Genomic DNA, 23,337 nt, shown 5'->3' on the forward strand with positions numbered 1-23,337 from the left:
AACCCTTGGCCCCCCTTTACTTTTCTTCAAAACACTATCACTCTTGCAAAGTCTATTATAATTTGTTTGTCCACTGTTTGCCCTGTCAAGTCTAGCCCCACAACCTCCAGGTTCCCGTCTGTCTTGGTCAATTCATTATTAAGTGACTTGAAGAATGAAAGCTTGTATATGAAGTATCTAAGATAAGAAGCAGTTGTCATTTATTCAAGAGATTATTAATAAGATGAATAAATTTCATTTGAGGATTAAAGAAACACACACAGACAATGACACCCAAGTCACTACATATCATTGACACCACTGTATTAATGCAAAGAAAATCCAAGCGTAAGCTACACTGTTTCTTTCACAAAGATGTGAACGTGTGGTTCTGCTGCTCTTTACTTCTGTAGCCAACTTTGCTCACCCTGTGCGTTGACTTCCTGTGGGTTGACCGCAGTAGGTAGGCAGGCTCCATAATCCTCCTCCAACGAAAGGCAGAGGCAGCCAGGAATCAGTCCTGAGTGGGTCCCGACCTCCCACAGTGTGGGTCACTTGACCAAATGTGGAGTAGCAAGGAAGCCAGAGTAAACAGATGGTTACTATCCACTGAGTGCTTTTGCACGGAGCTTATTTAGTCTTGCACAACAACAATCATTTTCAGTTTACGGATGAGGATGCTGGGGCTCAGGGAGGTAAAGTAACTAACCCAAAGCCACACAGCCAATGCATTGCAGACCTCCAGATCCTGGGATCATAATTGGCAGTACTGTACCAGTTCTCAGTGCCTACACTCTAGAGTGGGTGTCAGGATTAAATTGAGCACATCTCTAGGGAGTGTTCAGCATAGTGCCTGGGGCGGAGTAATGGCCAGGTTTAGGAATTCGCACTTCTGATTGCCCTCATCTAGCAGGAAGCTTCTGATAGCCAAGTCTGGTCCCTTCTCCCCATGGCCGGGCTGGGGGTATTTCTTTATTCTTTACCTGCTAATTCTCTCAGCTTTGGGGCCAGCCCTCCTACCTGCCCTCCATCCCCCAGGAGACAGGGCCTCTCCTCAGGCGGAAAGGGACTGTTCCGGCTTGTTGCTCAGAGGTGTCGGTGGTGACAGCCCTCTTCTTTTCTGAGGGCCCCAGCTAGTCAGTGTCTGGCACCCCACCAGGCTGCCACCCCCTGCCAGGCCCGGACTCCCTGGCCATCGGCTCTCTTCTGTCTGACCTGTCAGTGGGCTCTTTGAAATGGTAGTTGACGAGGGCAGCAGGCATGGTGGGGGGCAGTAGACGGAGCTGGGAGAGGCCACAAGCAGCAGGGCCAGGCCAGCATGTGGGGAAGTCAGTGCCTGAGATCAGAAGCCCCCGCTCTCTGTTGCCGCTGTTTTTTGTAGCAGGAAAGGGGCAGACAGCTGCAGGCAGGGGAGAAAGCCCCCGGGTATAGAAACGTGGCCCTGGGCTAACACAGGGGAAACTATGCCAGCGAGGCCTGTCAGGGATGTCCGAGGCGAAACTTTCTGATCAAGTGAGATCACTGTTCTTGGAGGCTCTGTGTGGGCTGAGGAGAGGCAGAAGGGGAGGGGAAGAAGGAAGAGAGAGAAAGACTGAAAGAAACAACAGCTAGAGAGTGAAGGTGTTCTCTGAAGGCTTGGCATTGCCTTCCCCAAGTCCTGCAGCATTCACAGGGCTCCTTGAAATGGCGGTGGCCACTTGCAGCCTCCTATGAAGAACGAAGGGTAGAAACCAAGAGCATAGACCGCCTAGCGGGCAACCGCTCCTCCATCATGTACTTCCTGTGTGACTGTGGGCAAGACCCTTAAGCTCTCTGAGCCTCCACTTCTTCACCAGCAAGGCGGAGCTCACAGAAGATAAAAAGAAAAGTGAAAGTATTAGCCACTCAGTCGTGTCTGACTCTGCAACCCCATGGACTGTAGCCCGTCAGGCTCCTCTATCCATGGGATTGTCCAAGCAAGAATACTGGAGTGGGTTGCCATTCCCTTCTCCAGGGGATCTTCCCGACCCAGGGATCAAACCCGGGTCTCCCACACGGCAGGCAGATTCTTTACCATATCAGCCGCACAGAATCCGCCTCAAAGGGTTCTTGTGGGCATTACTGGCTGGTGGCTGGATCAGGATGTTTGGCGCAGACTGAGAAAGCACAGAGAAACTTAAGCTGCTGGCGAGGAGACAGCCCTGAGGCGGTCTACCCGAGGCGGAAGTGGAAGCTGGGTGAAGTGAGGAGCTGGGGTGGAGGGCAGCTAAAACATTCTGCATCCTGGTTTTTCAAAATAAATCGCCCTTCCCTATGGCGTTAAATCGTCCCTCTTCTGTTTGATGTAGTCCTGCCTTAAAGAGCTTGGCACGGGCACTAAGCATGGCCATGTGGCAGATAAGCTGCTCCTGTGTGTTGGCCATTCAGAATGTTTAACAGTAGCAGACCTGACATAGCAGCCTCATGCAGGATTTTATTTTGGAGTGCAGCAAACTGGGTTCAAATCCCAGCCCTAGACGATGCAGCCGCCGCCATGCCATCTTCGCCTCTGCGGGTGGCGGTGGTGTGCTCGATCAACCAGAACCGGAGGCGTACAACATCCTCAGGTGGCAGAACTAAGATTGGAAGGATTGGTTGAAAGAAAGTCGATTTCTGTGTTGATCTGAACATTGAGACGAAACTGGGTAGATCAAGCATGGTATCAGCTCCAGCAGCTAAAACATTTTCCCTGCCTTAAGGATCATCTCTAACCTTCTGTAGCAAACAAGGATTCAGCATCCGGTCCTTCAGCACAGGAACTCATGTGGAGCTTCCAGGACCAGCACCCCACAAGCCAAACGTTTATGATTTCAAAACCACATGTGACCAGATGTACAACAATCTCCTTAGGAAAGGCAAAGAGCTGCATTCCAGTTAACCAGCACCCTTTAACCCCGAGTGCTTGTCTCTGGCAGGTGTCACCTGTGGGTACCACTCAGGGGCACCTGTGAAGCAGGGGACACGGCAGCCTGTGTGAGGTGTGTGAGGTCACTGGGTTTCTGTTCCTATGCTCATGGGACAGTCCAAGGGTCAGAGACCACATGGACACAGTGGGGGGAAATTCTGGTGCAATGTTAGAGTGGCTTCGATGAGCGAGTTGGGACTCCAAACCCTGTGGCTTTGCACACTGCAGGTAGGTGTGTGTTTTGGTGTGCCCTGATTCACAGGGGTACTTCCCATTCCGGTGGTGTTCTGGAGGGTCAGACCACAGGAGGGCCACGCTGGCTGCAGGGGAAGCATGTTCGAAGCAGGTAATTTGAGAAGATTTCATTTCAGGAAGACACAAAGCAGACTGGGTCTGCTCCCTGAGACTCACCGGGTTCTTGTACACATGACCTCGGGCTGTGTGTGGATAGTAAGACCATCCTTGATGGCTGGGTTTTGACCAGGACCTTCAGGGTCACGCCCAGATGCTTCATATTCCTGGGCCTCCTCGCGTTACCTCAAATGATGGTGAGTCTCGGGGTGGAGCCCAGACACGTTCCAAGCAAAGGAGTGTAGACACCGTGTGGAAAACTGTCTTCACGTTGGCACTCTTACAGTTTTGAATAAACTACAAATGTTCTTTGTGAAAAATAAAAAAGAACAGCCCCACCAGAGAAAAGCTGCATGGTCTTAGGTGAGGTGTTTAATCTCTCTCAATCTGCAGTTCTTCATCTGTAAACAGCAGTGTTGATGATGCCTGGAGTTCTGATGGTAATTTAATGAGAGGATGCATGTAAAGCACTTAGTCCGGTGCCTGGCACTTAGTAAGCTCTTCATAAGAGCAGCTATTAGCTCTCATTAGATGATCCGTGGTCGTGCTGACCCCCAGGGATGCCATCACCTAGCACAGGATCCCTGTGCTGAAAATGCATGGGCTTTGGGAGGCTCAGGGAGCATAAGGACAGAGGCTCTGAGCCAATGTGCTCGTTTTGATGGCGTAGTTTGCATTTGGCCTGACCACCCCAAGCCTGTGTTTTACAAGATGGTCAGTAAAGCATGGAGCTGTCACTTGTGAGTGGAGTAGATGAAGGTTTGGCTGGTCCTTCCTAGGGGAGAATCCCCAAACCTAGAGCCCTGTGTTCTCCTGAAGTGCATCCCAACTAGTAAGACACTAGACTGTTGGCATGGAGATGCTCCCAGCCAAAAAGTGTCCATGGTCAGGAAATACTGCACACTCCACTGCAACAGTTAAGATTCCTAATGCATAGTCACTCAACAAAGGCTCTGAGAAATCCCGCTGTGATGAAACCACTTTACCTTTGTTTAACCAGCACCCCCTAGACTGTCTGACTGCAGGCCCTCCTGTCCCACCTCACTCTCTATTTTAGGGAACCCCTGTTACTCTCCCCCAGGAGGCATAAGTTGCCTGAGGGTGAGTTGTGCTGCTGTGGATATCTGAAAGGTGTTTTCAGTCATTGAGAGAAGGGGGGGTCTCAAGCTCTAGTGAGCAAAGGAATCATGTGGGGCATTTTCTTTAAAATGCAGATTCCCAGTTTCCACTCTCAGGAATTCAGTAGGTGTGGGTGAGATAACAATCAGTATTTTAACATCACTGAGCTGATTCCAGGACAGGAAATCTGGGAGCATAACCTGACCATCAGCAGTTTGGTGCCTGATTTATAGAAGTACGTGCTCAGAACACCAGCGTCAGCATCACCTGGGAGCTTATAAGAAATGCAAGCTCTCAAGTCCCAAACTCTAAAACTACAGAATTAGAATCTACATTTTAACAAGTTCCCCCAAGTGATTCTGATGCTGGTTAGAATTTGAGAAGCACTGGTTTTAAAGGGTTTGGTTGATAGTGTTTGTTTTTGTTTTTGGTCCACTTGTTTTATTTTTGATGACGAATCATTCCCCCCACCCCCCACCCCCCATAAAAAGAAAACTAGACACACATTTCAAGTTCATTGCCATAAGATTTCTACCATCCCTCACCTCCCATCCACATGCATATGGAGTCGACCAGATGCCCCAGTAGCTTCAGGGTAAACCAGAATCACATCAAAAAGAGGTTTTATTTGGATCATATCACTGCCTTCAGTAACAGTGCCTGGGTTTTCCTAGGCAGTCTTTGCTTTCTTTCCCACATCCATCCTGAAGACCAGGAAAGCCAGCAAAGGAGCTCTTAGTGGGGGACTCCACTCTGCCAGGTCTCTGATTGGACATGATGGATCTTCCACTGCTAAGTTATAAGAAAAGCTGGAAGGTGCTTTGGGGGCAAGGATCCCAGGCCTTGGAATTCAGAGACTGACAAAGAGAGTTGACAGGAAGCAAGAGGTACACTTCCAATAGGCCTTCCAGAAGGAATGCAAATACAATTTTACTTCTTGCAATGTTTGAGAATGGCGGGTGCCCCATTGGGGGAGAGGCGAGATGCCTGCCGAACGATGGGCCATCAGGCAGCCAGGGTATTAATGGCAGGTGAAACCTTCCAAATGAGCACCCTGTCAGCCAATCTATTGCTTTAAAAGGTTGGCAGTGCGGGAGACCTAACAGAGGCAATGAAGAACTAATCTCATATTGCCAGGTTAAATCAAGTCAGCCTTGCCTGTGCCTTTCACTTCTTAGTTACATCAAGCTGGAATACTTTCAATTATCCCTCACTTCCAACTTGTCAGCAGGCATTGGGTAAAATGCAAATAGAAGAGTGCCCTTCCCTGGTGGAGAGCAGGAAATATCATTATATCCACCATTTATTGAGCTCTTCCTCTGTGTTTAGTGCAGTACCTTCATCTTCTCATTTCACATGGACCATCTTATAGCATCTCCCTGATCTTCGGTGACATAGGTGCTATTAAGTCCACTCTGTAGTTGGGAACACCGAGTCACAGGAGGTCACTCACCGTAGCTGATGAATGATAGATAGATCAGGTTTTAAAACCAGACCATTCTGACTCTAAAGCCTGCATTATTGTGTTATTTGTTTAACTAGGATAGGAGCCCAGTGCTGCCCTGGACAGTGGTTCCCTGAGCTTTGGAGTACCTGCCTTAAAATTTTGTAAGTGCTGTCCCAGTGGTAGAGACTGGTCAGGATCAGCAATGCAGTGCCCTCACCTGGACTAGGGCCCTCAGGAGCCCTGGGTCCTATTTCTTCCTTTCACGTGCTCTCTGACCCTCTCCCCCTCCTCACCTTCACCCCCACGCATGTACGGTTGACCAGATACCCTGAGATGTTTGGAGATTTGCATTTCTGAGTTATCTCAAGGTCCAACACCCAGCCTCAATACCAGAGAGCAGATTGGTGAGTCAGTTGCTCCTGCTGGCTGAAAGAGTGTTTCTTCTGCAAGTTTATATAAGATCAGGCTGCCAGAATAGTGCTGATATGCTGATCTGGGTAACGCAGATTGTTTACCCAGATATAGGCCTGGCAGGAAAATATTAGCCAGGGACCCCATACACTTTCAGCACGTCCTATAAGAGCTCACCTTAAAACAAAATAACTCCCAAGGCAAGTCAAATCCTGTGGTCGCTGTATTTCTTTTTTCATTCAAGAACCCCTTTATGTGTCTGGCTAGAATTCAGGAGCCTTTGGCCTCTGCCAGCCTGCAGTGGAGCCTGCTCTCCAGCACCCCTCCTTGCTCCCTCTTCATGTCCATCACAAAGAGCGCACAGCACAGGTCTCCTTCTTGCCCCAACTTGTCACCTCCTTCCTTCTCACCACTGCTTCATTCATTCCCCTCTCCTCTCCATTATTCAGGTGATCTCAAAAACTGCCCTAGGATTTATTGGGTTTACTACCTGGATTCCATGGTTTTTTTGGGGGGAGGGGGGCGAAATGAGAATGTGACAAGTACTGTACTCTGTATGGGAAACAGACCTATATGATGCCAAGAAGACTCAAAAAGAAGAGAAGTAGAAATTACTTGGAAGCATGTAGTAGGTTACTTGGATAGGAAATGGCTACCCACTCTGGTATTCTTGCCTGGGAAATCCCATGGATAGAGGAGCCTGGCAGGCTATTGTCCATGGGGTCGCAAAGAGTCAGACACAATTTAGCAACTAAACAGCAACCACAGTAGGTTACTAGGTGCTCTTATTTAATCCTCCCAGTGCTCTTGTGAGGCCATCATCATTAGCAGCAGCAGCAGCATCACCATTATCATCATCATCATGCCTACTTTGTACTTAAGGAAGAGCACAGAGAGGGTGATTATTTTGCCCAAAGTCAATCTGTTAGCAAATACCAAAGTACATAATCTTAAATATACACCTTGATGACTTTTTATTGACATAATCACTTGTGTGGTCAAGTGAATAAGATAATCTAGAAAATTCCAAGAACCTGAAAGGTCCCCTATATTCTTTTCCAGGCAATACCTCCCTATAAAGGTGACTACAATTTCTAACATTTCTACTATAAGTCATGAACTTTGCCTGTTCTTGAACATCCGATAAATGAAAGACTATGTAGTCTTGAAAGCCAGTGTTTTAACCAGTCCATCCTACTGAGTGGGAAAGGTAGATTTGATGGTTGGTGGTCCCTCTCATCAATCCATGATCTGGAAAAAGTGGGGCTCATTTTTCATGAGCTGCCGACGAGTTCCCGACCCCGTGCTGCCTACAGACACTGGCAGAGTTTATCCGTGGCACCTGAAGTGAATTGTGAGAGTTGATTTGTGCCACCCTGTCACAAAATAAAACTGAGAAAAGTAAATTTGGATCTTCCTCTGAAGCCTTTAATACCCACAAAAGCCAGAGAGTTCATGCAGGTCGTTGAGGGAGTCACTTGCATACCAAGCTGCAAGGAACAAAAGGCACCAAGAACAGACCCAAATGCCTCCATCCGGATTCTCCCAAAGCTGCCCAGTTTACAAAGATCAAAGAGGAAATGAAATAACACTTGTCTCATTCCTAGAGACTTCACTTTCCTACAGGAGTGATGCATGGACTCAGGCAGCCTTCCCCGGACAGAAGAGAGGTGCATGTTTCAGCCAACTTGGAAATACTCAGTTGTTTGCTACAGCTTCTCTGTTCACCCGTGGCCCCTGTCCCCCGAGAGTAGCATCACTGTTGAGTGTTCAGTGAAGGTTTTGAGGTTAAATCTCTGGACTGTTGAGGAACTCCTTGAAAAGCCTTGCAGAACAAACGAGGCAGCAGCTGGAAACAGCTGGCACCAGCCTGCAGCCCATCCAGGTGTGCCACCTTGTACCAGTGGTAAACAGCTGGAGGGGGGCTCGAGTCTCACAGGTAAAGTGTGGTCCTTAGCAGCCTGCATATCAGACAGTGAATTCCCAGGCATCTTGTTTCTCATGTTGATTCCTTTTTCAGATGTTCATTTCAACCAGCCAGACTCTTCCTCAGCTGTAGGGCAGACAAGCCTTCAGAAGTGATTAAATCTCGCCGCGGCTCATGCCTTCCCGGCTTAATGAGTGTCCACTGCCCTGTCTTCAGGCTCCCTTAGGGAAGGAAGCATCTCCTCCTTCCCATGATGAAGACAATGAGTGGTGATCTCATGGGTTGCCTCTTTCTGCTTTTTCTCCAAAGCTGCTTCTTGACCACTCGAAGAATTTACTTAGCTTCTCTGAGCCTCAGTTCCAACTCTATAGGATGGGTGGTGTTCTGAGTACTTGCTACACCAGGTGCTCTTCCAAGTCCTGAATATGGAATAACTGCTTTCATCCTCCCAACAGTGCTTGTCGTCATCTTCTTCATTTTGTGGCTAAGAAAGCTGAGGCATAGAGCACTTAATTGCCCACGGTCACCAGATGGGTACTAGCTGCTCTGAGATTCAAACCCAGACACCCCAATCCAGAGTCTGCAGCTTAAGGGTTCTATTTTTCTGCTTTGTAGGATTGCCATAAGGATATAAATCAAGAATATATGTAAATCCTGTACAACCTATAGCATTTATTATTACCATCAATTATTAACTTATTCCTATTTGAAAACATAGCATTCTTGCCCAACTGCAACCTACCCATGAATCACTCTAATCAGGGGACATTCGTTTCGTTTATTTCTTTATATCCCATTTTTATCCACTGAAAAAGTGGAAAACTTCAGGGAGTTTCTGGTTATAGTAATTCCTATCATTCAACATATACTGTATTGGTCAGTCCCTAAGTCATGTCTAACTCTGCAGCCCCATGGACCATAGCATGTCCTGTCCTTCACTATCTCCTGGAGTTTGCTCCAGCTCATATCCATTGAGTCAGTGATGCTATCCAACCACCTCATCCTCTGTCCATGTATACTGTATGCCCGACTGATATTATATCTGTCCATTCCCCATCGTATGACCCTATGATATATGCATTGTTATCACTCAGTTTTAAAGGCAAAGAAATTGAGTTTCAGCCAGGAAAACTTTGATTTTAAACTTTTAAACTTTTTCTTTCTAAGCTGACACAGCCAGGGACTAGAGGAATTCACAGTCCAGGTTCTTACCTCCATGTAGACACTGTGTAGACTTTTGGCTTCTTATCGTGAGAATGCCAATCCAAAGCTTTCCATTTAGCATTAACCTGATTTTAGTGTCATGTTGCCAGAACTGTTACGCAAGATTCTCTCTAATTTTCTTTGTCAAAAGCAATACAAAGAATGCCTCACCTACCGTTCTCAGAAAATTTCTCCCTGTCCATATTTCTCTGAAATGGCCATTCCCATTAGCATATGATGTCTGTGCGTGGCATACAGCCAGAACTTTTCTTTAGTGTGTGTTCTAACAGAAAGCACCTGGTTAATACTCCGCAGCCGCGTCTTGCAGAGTGGAGTAAATAAGAATGTTTATGAAGCGGACGTAGGACCCCGCTGTGAGCTGATGGGGAAGGCCTGGGTCAAACTTTCCCATAACCGCTGAGTCAGAACGGGGCCCTTTTCGAAGACTCTGCAAACCCCTCTCACCAGGAGAAAGCCAAGCAGACAAACAAATAAGTAGGCGGATAAATAAAAAAATAAATCATCCAATGTCATGCGGGGGCCGAGCCGCTTTTGCGCCCCTGTTGAATGGAGACGTCGGCAGCCTCTCAGGTCCTGAACTGGCAATTCAGAACAGTTTGATTGCCTGCTTGATTGTTTGCGAGATAACTGCAAGATTGTCAGTGACAGGGTAATTTACTGAAGATTGCCATGTCAGACTCCATGCGAGGGGCTTGCTGGCATAAAGATGCGCTTCTTGTGACTGACAGGCCGCGGGGAGATTGGAGTGCCAATTTCAAGTTCACAATGTCGTCTGCAAGTGTTTGGCGGCTGCAGCCCATAATCACAAAACATGATGAGGTCATTACAGGCATAACGTATGCTCACACTTAATAACGGCTAGAACCCCAAATGCATAATGTCTGGAGCAGGTAAATGTAAATATGTAGGAGGACATCATTTATATCCTTTTTATTTTAAGCATTTGCCATCTGCTATTGCTGATGTGTTTGTAGGACATCTCCTGCTGCCAGACGGACCCTTGAATAAAAAGCCCAGAGTCAACAAAAACAGTGAGGAAATTTGAGGTCCACACTTTTGAAGCAGTCACAGATCCGGAAGGAGTAGCCGACTCGAGGGGGTTGGGAGAGCAATCTTAACAGGAAAGACTGTCTTAAGTTATTATTTGATCCTGATGCGAGGCTCTCAAGCTGGCTGTACAGAGTGGGTGGTAGAGGGTTGAGGGTGGGGGGGTCACATTCCCAGCTTCGGGAGGAAAAGGCCACCAGAGACGGATGGAACTCCTAATGGGAAGAGGCCGGTGGCCTTAAAGAAATCTATAGTGCTAATAACAGAGGCTTTCTTCTACCTGAGAACTTTCTGCAGCGGCTGAATGAAGCACTGCCAACATATCTCAGCAGGAGATTTTTAAATCCAAAGCAGGCATTCTGTGGTGGATTCCTTCTGTCTAGTGAGGGCAGTCCATGGAAGGCAATGTTACAGGAAGAATACTTGGCTTTTTTATCCTATTCTTCTTTCATATTCTACCGAGGGTGCTGGGAGCCCTTGGCTGATGTGAAATGGTACCTTGGCATCATTCTGCTGCTGAGATATGAGTCTCCAACATCGTTTCTTAGGTCTGAGATTTGCGGGACTCTTGGGGGGGTGGGTACCCAATTCAGCCAGCACGTCGGACAGAGGTACTCATAGCCATGACTCTGAAAGTCTCTAAATTTTAAGCGTGCGTGCCTGCTCACGCTCCTGTGTCTGCACTTCCAGGAAATTTTGTAAATCTAAACGTGTTACGAGACACCCGAGCAACATTTGCCCATGTGGAAAATGAGAGGCTAGTTTTAGTAATTTAAAGCCGAGCAGAACACACAACCTCCTAATTTGTTTGTTTGCTAAAAAGAAAGTAATGCATTAAAATCATTGTACATTAATTGCTAAATTACAGTGGAACTTGGGTGAAATTATATATTTCAATTTCATTAGCGGAACCAAACATAAAGGGTAATGCCAAAAAATTACATTGTAGTGAATTTAAAGCACACAGCACCAGGCCTCTGATTCAGCGCTCCAGTTCAAGTGTTCATCAAGTCACAGCCCAGGATTGGAGTGCATGTTTTTATGATGCTAATTATGGCCCCCAAATGCCTCGCTATCAAATCAAGGAGGTGTAAGCAAGTTACTCTCCAAGCTCCTACACTGTGCATTCAATCAACTCCCAGCAGAGTGAAGAAGGACTAGCTAACTAATCCATTCTAATAGGAATCCCAAGGCATAAACACTGCCCTAAACATTCCCATCCCCATTCCTAACAGACATGTGGAGAATGGGAAACAGTCATTTATTCATTCAACAAACATTTGTTAGGTCCTGATTCCACGTTGGCACTAAGCAAAGCATGAATATAAAAATGAATGTGACACTGTTCTTCTTTTCAAAAAGCTCGTTTTCCAGACAGGAAGGCAAGCAGTCAGAGATAGATAATTCTAGTACAAGGAAGTTAGCGTGAACAATGGTTTCTAATATTTCTGCTGCATTAGAATCACATGAGGATCATGTTTAAAATGCAGATTCCAGGACCTACTCCTGGAGGCTCTTCCTGGGGAGGTCTGGGGTAGGCTCCTGATTCTCCCTGAGGGATTTTGATGTAGAACCATTCTCTGAGAACCTCAGATTCAGGGATACACAGAACAAGATTACCTATCTTAGCCATGGACATCATCAGGAAGGCTTCCTGGAGGAGGCCACACCTAGTGTGGATCTTAAAGGATGCGTCATATCCATTTCCTCCTCTATACTGTCAGCTCCTTTAGGACAGACACCATCATTCTTTGTTCCCTGTTTTATTTTCAGAACATAAATAGCACTCAAATATTTATTGAAGGGTAGATGACTAGGAGGGCTTCCCTGGTGGTGCAGACAGTAAAGAACCTGCCTGCAATGTGGGAGACCTGGGTTCAATCCCTGGGTTGTGAAGATCCCCTGGAGGAGGGGATGGCAACCCACTCCAGTATTCTTGCCTGGAGAATCCCATGGACAGAGGAGCCTGGCAGACTACAGTCCATGGGGTCGCAAAGAGTCAGACATGACTGAGCAACTAAACACAGATGACTCAGGAACGGGTGAAGGAGCAGGAATCTAGGCAAGTAAATCAGAATGTTCAGAGTCCTGCAGCTATGGTGAAGGCAGCTCCGGAAGCAACTGGGCAAACTAATGGCTTAGTTTGTGGATGCTCATGCCAAAGCCATATCTCCACATTTCCTGGAAAATGTCACTCATCACCCCCTGGTGCTCCCACTAATCAGCACTACCCTCCCTGGCTTAGAGAAAGTGGAGATGGAATGCTTTTCTCCACTGAAGCAGGATTTAAGGAATCCCATGCATTTTGGTGACTTGCATATGCATTAACATGGGTCCCTGAAATCTAGCAACAGGTCATTTTTTTGTGCTATGTTGTTTAAAAGCAAAGTGTTAGTTTTTATTGCCTACCACTCAAATAATACATGTTCATAATAGAAAAAGTAGAAATACAAAAGTTTTAGTACAAGATAGAAAAAGAAAGACACACTAATCTACTACCTGGGGATAACCATTTGTCAACATTCTCAACAACTTTCTTTCAGTCTTTAATTTATATTGGAAATATACTAGGCTTGTTGTGGGAAACCTGCCAGGTCAGGCCTTTGGGAAGGGTCGAGGCTGGTGGGGACAAAGATGTTAACATCTCAAGGACTTCCCTGGGGCTCCAGTGGTAAGAATCTGCCTTGCAATTATCCTTAACCACTGGATCCCACATGTTGTAGAGCAACTAAAGCCACGTGCAGCACTACTGAGCCCTGGTGCCACAGCTAGAGAGTCTGCTGGCTACAGTGAAAGAAACGAAGATCCCTGTGCTACAACTGAGACCCAGTGCAGTCAAATTAATTAATTAATTTTTTTAAAAGGTGCTAGCGTCTCAGAGCAGCTTTGGGCCGTGAAATCTGCTGAGCCCTGGCTTTGTCTCTGCCCTTCCAGATGGCCTGGTGGACTGCCTGGACCCTGACTGCTGCCTGCAGTCAGCCTGTCAGAATAGCCTGCTCTGCCGAGGGTCCCGGGACCCCCTAGACATCATTCAGCAGGGCCAGACAGACTCACCCGCCGTGAAGTCCTTCTACGACCGCATCAAACTCCTGGCCGGCAAAGACAGCACCCACATCATTCCTGGAGACAACCCCTTCAACAGCAGGTAGGCGCCCTTCTGTCCCTGCAGGTGGCTGAAGTCACTGCTTCCCTTCCTGTCCGAGCAGGAGACAGTGCTCCTGGCTCTTCTGTGGGATTTGACCCCCTGCGGCTCAGAACCTGCTGGAGACCCATTAACTGCCTGCTTTCTAGATCATTTTGATGATCTATTATTTGATGACATTATTGTTATTCTAAATCTCCCTGATTGTGACTTCTGTTTGATTATCACTGAAATATCTCATTTGTTAGAGTATTTTTTAATTTAGTTATTTTTCATTGGAAGGATAATTGCTTTATGGTATTGTATTGGTTTCTATCAAACATCGACATGAATCAACCATAGGCTTTTAAAGCAGCTGTAAACTCAATAACACAACTTATCATTTGTGGCATCTTAGAGTCAGGATGATGCCAGTTGCTAAAATTTATTGAGCACCTATGATGAGCTAGAGACCTGATGTGTATAGATTGGCTCTCATCCTCATAGCCACCCCACCACCAACGATTGTATCTGCTAATTGCTTACTTGGTGTTTGTGCCTGGGCATTTCCCTTTCTCATTCCAAAATGGCAGCAGCAGAGTGGATTCTCTTGAACTTACATTTGCTCTCGGTTGCTAATTTGAGACTTGTGAGTATTCTGGGGCAAATTCTGGATTTATTTTGTAGACAGCTTGGCCCCTCCTCTCCCACCAGGACAGATTAGAGCTGTACCCTGGAGAAGAAAGCAAGGAGACGCGTTGGCCTTGAGATGCCCGCCCTCCTAGTCGGTGTCTTCTAGGCGCTGCTTTTGATGCTGAGGCTGGAAGGAGGCAAGGAGAGGTGGCAGTCTTGTCCTCTTCAGGCCTGCCTGCACATCTCTGCTCTCACTCTGGGTCAGTCTGGATCCAGATAACAGTGGTGTCAGCAGATGTGACGACGGCAGGTGTGACCTTCTTGGGGATGCCCCGCCCCATATTTGTGCTCCTTCTCATGGAGAAATAAGAACTGGGAACCTCTAGAAACTTGTCCCCATCCCCTTATCCCTCTGACAGCCCTCATCACGCCATCTTTCTCTTAGTTTTCTTCCCCCTCACTTAGGTCTGGGCAGACTCTGAAGCAACTCAGGAAATATGCTGTTTAAGCAGGCTTCCAACTAGAGAAGGATTATACAGTGGAAGTGAGAAATAGATTTAAGGGACTAGATCTGATAGATAGAGTGCCTGATGAACTACGGACAGAGGTTCGTGACATTGTACAAGAGGCAGGGATCAAGACCATCCCCATGGAAAAGAAATGCAAAAAAGCAAAATGGCTGTCTGGGGAGGCCTTACAAATAGCTGTGAAAAGAAGAGAAGCGAAAAGCAAAGGTGAAAAGGAAAGATATAAACATCTGAATGCAGAGTTCCAAAGAATAGCAAGGAGAGATAAGAAAGCCTTCCTCAGCAATCAATGCAAAGAAATAGAGGAAAACAACAAAATGGGAAAGACTAGAGATCTCTTCAAGAAAATTAGAGATACCAAGGGAACATTTCATGCAAAGATGGGCTCGATAAAGGACAGAAATGGTATGGACCTAACAGAAGCAGAAGATATTAAAAAGAGGTGGCAAGAATACATAGAAGAACTGTACAAAAAAGATCTTCACAACCCAGATAATCACGATGGTGATTATCTCACCTAGAGCCAGACATCCTGGAATGTGAAGTCAAATGGGCCTTAGAAAGCATCACTACGAACAAAGCTAGTGGAGGTGATGGAATTCCAGTGGAGCTATTTCAAATCCTGAAAGATGATGCTGTGAAAGTGCTGCACTCAATATGCCAGTAAATTTGGAAAACTCAGCAGTGGCCCCAGGACTGGAAAAGGTCAGTTTTCATTCCAATCCCAAAGAAAGGCAATGCCAAAGAATGCTCAAATTACCGCACAATTGCACTCATCTCACATGCTAGTAAAGTAATGCTCAAAATTCTCCAACCCAGGCTTCAGCAATACATGAACTGTGAACTTCCAGATGTTCAAGCTGGTTTTAGAAAAGGCAGAAGAACCAGAGACCAAATTGCCAACATCCGCTGGATCATCAAAAAAGCAAGAGAGTTCCAGAAAAACATCTATTTCTGCTTTATTGACTGTGCCAAAGCCTTTGACTGTGTGGATCACAAGAAACTGTGGAAAATTCTGAAAGAGATAGGAATACCAGACCACTTGACCTGCCTCTTGAGAAATCTGTATGCAGGTCAGGAAGCAACAGTTAGAACTGGACATGGAACAACAGACTGGTTCCAAATAGGAAAAGGAATACGTCAAGGCTGTATATTGTCACCCTGCTTATTTAACTGCTATGCAGAGTACATCATGAGAAACGCTGGGCTAGAAGAAGCACAAGCTGGAATCAAGATTGCCGGGAGGAATATCAATAAGCTCAGATATGCAGATGACACCATCCTTATGGCAGAAAGTGAAGAGGAACTAAAAAGCCTCATGATGAAAGTGACAGTGGAGAGTGAAAAAGTTGGCTTAAAGCTCAACATTCAGAAAACGAAGATCATGGCATCTGGTCCCATCACTTCATGCGAAATAGATGGGGAAACAGTGGAAACAGTGTCAGGCTTTATTTTTCTGGCCTCCAAAATCACTGCAGATGGTGACTACAGCCATGAAATTAAAAGATACTCCTTTGAAGAAAAGTTATGACCAACCTAGATAGCATATTGAAAAGCAGAGACATTACTTTGCCAACAAAGGTCTGACTAGTCAAGGCTATGGCTTTTCCAGTGGTCATATATGGATGTGAGAGTTGGACTGTAAAGAAAGCTAAGGGCCGAAGAATTGATGCTTTTGAACTGTGGTGTTGGAGAAGACTCTTGAGAGTCCCTTGGACTGCAAGGAGATCCAACCAGTCCATTCTGAAGGAGATCAGCCCTGGGATATCCTTGGAAGGAATGATGCTAAAGCTGAAACTCCAGTACTTTGGCCACCTCATGTGAAGAGTTGACTCATTGGAAAAGACTCTGATGCTGGGAGGGATTGGGGGCAGGAGGAGAAGGGGATGACAGAGGATGAGATGGCTGGATGGCATCACCGCCTCAATGGACGTGAGTCTGAATGAACTCCGGGAGATGGTGATGGACAGGGAGGCCTGGTGTGCTGCGATTCATGGGGTCGCAAAGAGTCGGACACGACTGAGCGACTGAACTGAACTGAACTGACTGACACTTTAGAAGAGCCCCTGGGTCTACAAGAGATTGTCCTGGAGCCCCACTCATTAGACTTTGGGGAGGAGACATCACCACGTCACAACTCAGACTCTGGTCCTCCCTGGGAGAGCCTGGTGAGGGTGGGAGTGGGGATGTGGTGGGTAATGGTACGGCCAATGAACTCTGCAGCCCCTTAGAACTCCTTGGGAAGCTGCTGCTGCTGCTAAGTCGCTTCAGTCATGTTGGACTCTGTGCGACCCTAGAGATGGCAGCCCACCAGGCTCCCCTGTCCCTGGGATTCTCCCCACAAGAACACTGGAGCGGGTTGCCATTTCCTTCTCCAATGCATGAAAGTGAAAAGTGAAAGTGAAGTCACTCAGTCGTGTCCGACTCCTAGGGACCCCATGGACTACTCCCTCCATGGGATTTTCCAGGCAAGAGTACTGGAGTGGGGTGCCATTGCCTTCTCCACCCTGGGAAGCTATGTAGCCCCAATTCATGGCAGCTCTCTGACTATGAGCGTTCTTAACAAGGTCACCTTGGGCCAGCAACTTTAGCCTCTCTCTGTTCTGGATTCACTAAAAATAAAATAGAAGAGAAAAAAAATTATCTCAGCCCTCGCCTGTTTCAACCCTGACATCTTCTGGCTGTGTCACATTAGGCAAGTGATTTAACCTCATAAACTTTATTTTCTTGATTGGTAAAATTAACTTAGTAAGTGTAGATTATACTATACACAGTAATATTGTTTTAATACGAGTAACCCTCAAAAAAAATAAACCACATATCTTGGAACCAAAAAAATATTTTCTCTGCTTGTTAATTCCTAGTTCTGGGGCAGAGACTGTGTTGGTATGTTTCTTTTTAATTATGGACGTGATTCCCATTGCCAGGATGACTCTTTGTGACCTTGCGGACTGTAGCCCTCCAGGCTCCTCTGTCCATGGGACTTCCCAGGCAGGAATACTGGAGTGGATTGCTTCCAGGGGATCTTTCCTGCCCACAGACCGAATCCAACCTCTGTTACATACCCTGCATTGGCAGACAGTTTCTTTACCACTAGCCCCACCTGGGAAGTCCATGAGGTTTGCATACCATTTGATTATACTATAAATGCATCTTTCAAAGGTTCATACTCTGTTTTAATCAGCTTCTTATTAACATTTTATTTCTCCCCTAAATCCTTTATTTTCTCGTATTCTTTTCATACTCTTTCTTCACTTTTGCCTTAAAAGTCAGTCTTATCCTCCTCACCAGTAGCTACCACTCCCAGAAGGCACCCTGGGTTAGAGCCAAGAAATCAGGGAGCAGGCAGGGACTCCAGAATTTTAGGTAGACTATACCAGCCCCAGAGATCTGGGCAAAAGAAACTTACTTTAGAGAAAGCTTCTCTGAAGCTTTGAAGGCAGCAATCAATAGCACCACCCAAATGAGCCCACACTTCAGCATGTCAGCTTGGATCCATAATTCAGAAATGCAAAATGTTACTCCAAGACATAGGTTGAAGTTCACTAAGCATGTGAATTTCAGTGCATTATCCTCTGACAAATAATGAAGGACAAAGCTCAGAGTAAAAAAGAACTTAATTCAAGACTTCTAAGAAGGCGTTCCCCCTAGATAATGGCATACAAAAATAACTAAAATGCCTTGATTCCACCACTGTAATTTATAGAGCAGATCTCACTATCTAGATAATGTGATAATTGTTACACATCAATAATCATAAATAGAAATGAACTGATAGCATGTCTTAGCTGAATCTTTGCTGTGAATTGACTGCCTAGAGATGTAGGAAGCCAGCAGCAATGAAGAATTAGAAAAATAGAGGGTAGAAATCGTAGGCAACCCAGCTCTCTTTATTCCTATGGCACACTGCAAAGTCTTGTGCTGCAGGAGTGATTTAAAGAAATAACAGTTGTATTAAAAAGGAGGGGGGAAATAACTCCACCGTGGGATACATTCCCAATTTTGTTTTCTCATCACAAGCAGCTTGTACCTTGTGGTCATCAACACACATCGTTGATTTTAAAATAGTGTCTAGGAAGGCCTGAAAGAAATCTTAGTCTGAGCTAAGATAAGGAAAGGGAATTGAACAAAAGAATTATTTTCATAAATTAGTTTTCCACTTTCAAAAGACTCTAACATTGTGGTTAGAACCAGCTAAAAATGGAATTCATTTGTTAGGCAGCCAGTCGCAGGCAATTAGGGCTGTCAGTGGGACAGTCTAAACCCTCCTGAGATCATCAAAGGGTCGAAGTGGAACAGCTGGGGGGATTGCTAATAGAAAGGGAGGTGCTTGGAGAGAACATCCCTCCAGTTTTCTGGTCACTTGGGATTGCAGAAGTCAGTGCTTTCCAAAAATTGAACGGACTTGGACAAGATTCTGGCACAGAACAGGCCAGCTTTATTACCTAGTCCAGAAATTGGGAGAGTGTCCAGGAATCTGGATGCCTGAGAACCTCTCTGCCTTTGCCAAATTGCCCAGTGGCTTGAGGGCCAACAATACAGCTGCAGACCTGCCTGGTAGGCTGGAACCTCAGTGCAGAAGTGGAACTTCTCGTTCACCCATTTCTCTATGAACTCAGGAGAATTCAGGCAAAGGGAGACATGTGCATTCTCTCTCCATGGATTTTGAGTAGACTATTGTATCATGTCCTTTGCTTTATGGGATTTCCCTGAAGGAGCTGGTTGAATGCTGGCATCCTTGGGAACATTCTAGTTACTATGATCTGGATAGAGGAAAGGTTTCTGCCACAGGGGCCAAAAGTGGAGAGGAATTTCAACCACGTCCCCCTTCCCCTGCCCAAAATCAGGGTAGCAGGAATTTGATGTAAGAAAAACATATAGTTACATGGAATCCAGAATCCAAGATAGTTCTGCTGGAGAAAATATCTCTCATATTCTCTTTTCCTTAGGCTGTCACAGATTGTGAGAAATTTTATTTTTAAAGGGCAACTAAAAGAAAAACAAACAAAAAAAAAAAAACAAAAAAACAAAAAAAAACCCAATGTATGTATATGCCCTGGCCTTGTTAAAAACCTCTGTGTGCTTCCCTTCCTCCCCATTCCCCATTCCCTCTGTCATCCCAGCCTGGAGGGAAAAAGTAACATTGCCTTCCTCCAAAGCCAAAAAAATGAAATGAGTAGGCAGATGGGGAAGCTCTCACCCGAGGATAATACTCTCTGTGCCAGGCTAAGGCACAAACATGAGTGATGTGGGGCAGCCTAGAGCTCCGGCCAAGCAAAAGCCAAGTGATGTCAAGAAGCGGAGTGAGGCCAAGAGCAGAGGGACTGTGCCCAGGGGACCCCATTGCCCAGTAGAATGACTGAGGACACTACCCATGGACCTCAGCCCAGACTGCTCCTCAGGGAAAGCCAGCACTGAGGCACACCTCTCGCCCACAGCTCCCTCTGATCGTGTGAAGCCAGCAGTTCCCATTTGAAAGTCTTCTCCTTGCCTTAGGGACCAGATGAGGATGGGGGCGTGGGGAGCTTTGGCAGAGAAGGGGAACTTGTCGGCGATCCCCACCGCCTGTCCCCTTGTTCTCCTGAGTATGGCTCAAAAGCTTGTGTTTCTCTTTCTCTCAGTTTGGTTTCTCTCATCCGAGGCCAAGTAGTAACTACAGATGGGACTCCCCTGATTGGTGTGAACGTGTCTTTTGTCAAGTATCCAAAATACGGCTACACCATCACCCGCCAAGATGGCACGTAAGTAGCTTTGTGGGGCTCCACTTACTTAGTATTGAGGCTGCAAAGAGACAGATGGTGCAATGGGCTTGGAACCACGTGCCTCCCCCTTGCAGACTGGGGGGAGACCCACCAGGCCAGATCTCAAGGGAGAATCCCCCCGCCCAGATATTTATTTTTTGGTATGATCTCAAAAATGGAAGATAACTAGAGTAGCCAACCTCTCCAGGGCTTCAGACAGCCATGCTTTTTCCACGACACGGAAATGCTTTTCACTCTGTGTGTGGGGGGAGGGGAGGGGTGTATGTTGGGGATAAGGTTCAGGGTGGCAGAGTCTAGAAGGAAAGGAAAGTAGCCCTTGGAACCTCACTCCTATTTTCTTTTAAATCAAAGGCCATGCTGGGTGACAGGGGTCCGCAGGCCTCAGTGTCCTGTGGTGAACCCCTTCTGCGTTCATCTGTGACTTTAGGAGTGGTGGTGTGTTCGCTTCTGTTTTGAGGGGGTGGGATGTAATCAGGGAAGTCTAATTAAATACATTTAGCCTTCACCCTGCTGTGTGAAGGAGGCAACCTTACCCTATTATCTTCTGATTGGAAACCCGCACCCATGCAGCCCCCACCAAGATGAAAGCGCTGTCATTTCCTTAATCCGTTGGGCATGGAATCGCAATTTAGAGAAAAAGATAAAAAGAAGAAAAGAAATCTATAGGAAGGGGAAAACACGCACCCACCCTGGCCTTAAAACACACACAGACACGCACATATACCACACGCTACTGTATTCTATTTCAAATCAAAGAGGAGACTGTGGCTGTAAATCTGATGCAACACTTTTTCTATAAAACTGGAGTCTGGAAAATCATAAACAAATCATGTACTCTGATTCTCGTCTTTTCTCTGGTGAAGAATCTGGTCTTTTTTTTTTCCCTAATGTCCTAAAATAGGCTTGTGGGTAGTTTCAAAAATGACCAGCCCACAGTAGCCCTATCTTCCTATTTCCATTTGTGAGACTCAAAGAAGGCATCTGATGATTCACATCAAATTCTTAATATTCACCAGGTTTCTGGTGTCTTAGATCTTATGTTCCTGCAGAATGCACTAGGCCTGTGAGGGTGTACTGTACAAGGCTACTTAGGCACTTGTTCATGCTCAGAAGCAAGTGTTCTTGCCCTGTGAGTCCTGTGATAACACCAGAGGAGGTGTCTGAGTCCTTGGTCTGCTGTCTTTCCCACCTCACACTGCCCCATCCTTCCTCGCTGCTTCCAGACTAATTATCACCTAAATCCACTTCCCAGATCATGTATCCAACCTCCCAGATTGGTGATTCTTCAGCTTGTCCAGGTAGTAGAGCCTGGAAGTCACAGGATGTGTGTGGAAATGCTCCAAGGAATCCCACAATCTGGTGTGTAGTGCTGTGCGCCACAGATGTGGGTGGTTCGACTCTATCATCCCAAGGAGGAACAATGTCGCTTCAAAACATTTCACTCTCCTGCACTCCAAATAAAACACTGTCCCCAGCAGCGTGCATGCCCTAAAATAAAAATATAAACAAATTAACAGAATAAACTCTTCCACCATGATATTTACCTTAATACTCATATGCTCCCTGTTCACTCATTTTGTGTCTATTGAGAAACACCAAAACTGTTACCAAAATTGAATGAAGTCAGAGAGTCTGTATATTTTCATTGAGTTTTTAAAAATTTTTATTGGAGTATAGTTGATGTACAGTATTGTGTTAGTTTCAGGGGTACAGCAAAGTGAATCAGTTACACATATATCTCCCCTTTTTTTTCATTGGGTTTTTACTGTACTCTAGGAACTCTGCTAGGTGCTGGGGATTCTGAAGTGTGTGGAAGAGAGCACCACTGCCTGTAAACAGCTGAGATCCTGGTGGAGGAATAAAAGGTCAAATTGAGAGACTTCTCTCCATTGATTTCTTTTCCTTTAACTGGGGAAGAACTACCTTTATTTTACTTCACTAGTAATAGATTTCCATCTAGCCTGAAAGAACAAGCAGGAATATAGTTTAAGAACAAGTGTCAAAAATATAAGAAACAGTAAGAACCATTTCATTCCAAATGCCAAATAAATTTGTGTGCTGGAAAAATATGTCAGAAACAAGGCAAAATGGATGAAGGAGGTTAAAAAGTCAAAACTTCTTAACCAACAAAGACCTACTGTTATAGCCCATGGAACTCTGCTTACTGTTATGTGGCAGCCTAGATGGGAGGGAAATTTAGGGTGGATTGGATGCGTGTATATGATTGGCTGAATCCCTTCATTGTTCACCTGAGACTGTCAAAACATTGTTAAACAGCTATACTCCAATATAAAATAAAAAATTTTTAAACAGTACAGACTTCTAATAATAAAGTCCTGGAATGTATGTACAGTGTGGTAACTGTAGTTAATGATACTATATTGTATAGTTGAAAGTTGCTAAGACATATCTTAAAAATTTCAGCACAGGAAAAAAAAGAAATCGTAACTGAGCATGGTGATGAATGGATTTATGGTGGTGAACATTTCACAACATTTACAAATATTGAATTATTATGTTTTAGACCTGAAACTAATATAGTGTTATATGTCAATGGTATCTCAAAAAAAGTTAAAGTTCTATGAAACCAAAAAAAGCAGTCAGAAACAGCACAGGTTGATGAAAAGAAAGCTTTCCTGAGCCTACAATCAAATCATTGTAACTCCAGTAAGTAGTAAAGATTCCTATTAGCCCAGCACAATGCTAAAGGCTTTATACCAGTAGTGAAGGGAGCATTTTCTGTAAAGGGCCAGATTGTATCTATTTTAGGCTGAGATGCCATATGGTTCCTGTTAAAACTACTCAGCTCTGCCACTGTACCCCAGAAATGGCTGGAGAGAATAAGTCAATGAATGGGCATGGCTGG

The 23,337-nt window shown here is 45.6% G+C and overlaps 1 protein-coding gene across 1 annotated transcript in view; it reads left to right on the forward strand.

Annotated features, from left to right (window-relative positions):
* Positions 1-2,491: 2,491 nt before the first annotated feature.
* Positions 2,492-23,337, forward strand: part of LOC129632255 (teneurin-2-like) — a 59,335-nt gene continuing 38,489 nt past the window's right edge. Inside the window, exons 1-3 of the mRNA XM_055553793.1 lie at positions 2,492-2,564; positions 13,363-13,573; positions 20,331-20,450. Coding sequence (XP_055409768.1) covers positions 2,492-2,564; positions 13,363-13,573; positions 20,331-20,450 — 404 coding nt within the window. The remainder of the gene's footprint in view (positions 2,565-13,362; positions 13,574-20,330; positions 20,451-23,337) is intronic.

The sequence above is a fragment of the Bubalus kerabau genome, chromosome 1 (genome assembly GCF_029407905.1).
Source record: "Bubalus kerabau isolate K-KA32 ecotype Philippines breed swamp buffalo chromosome 1, PCC_UOA_SB_1v2, whole genome shotgun sequence".
NCBI classification, from domain to species: Eukaryota; Metazoa; Chordata; class Mammalia; order Artiodactyla; family Bovidae; genus Bubalus; species Bubalus kerabau.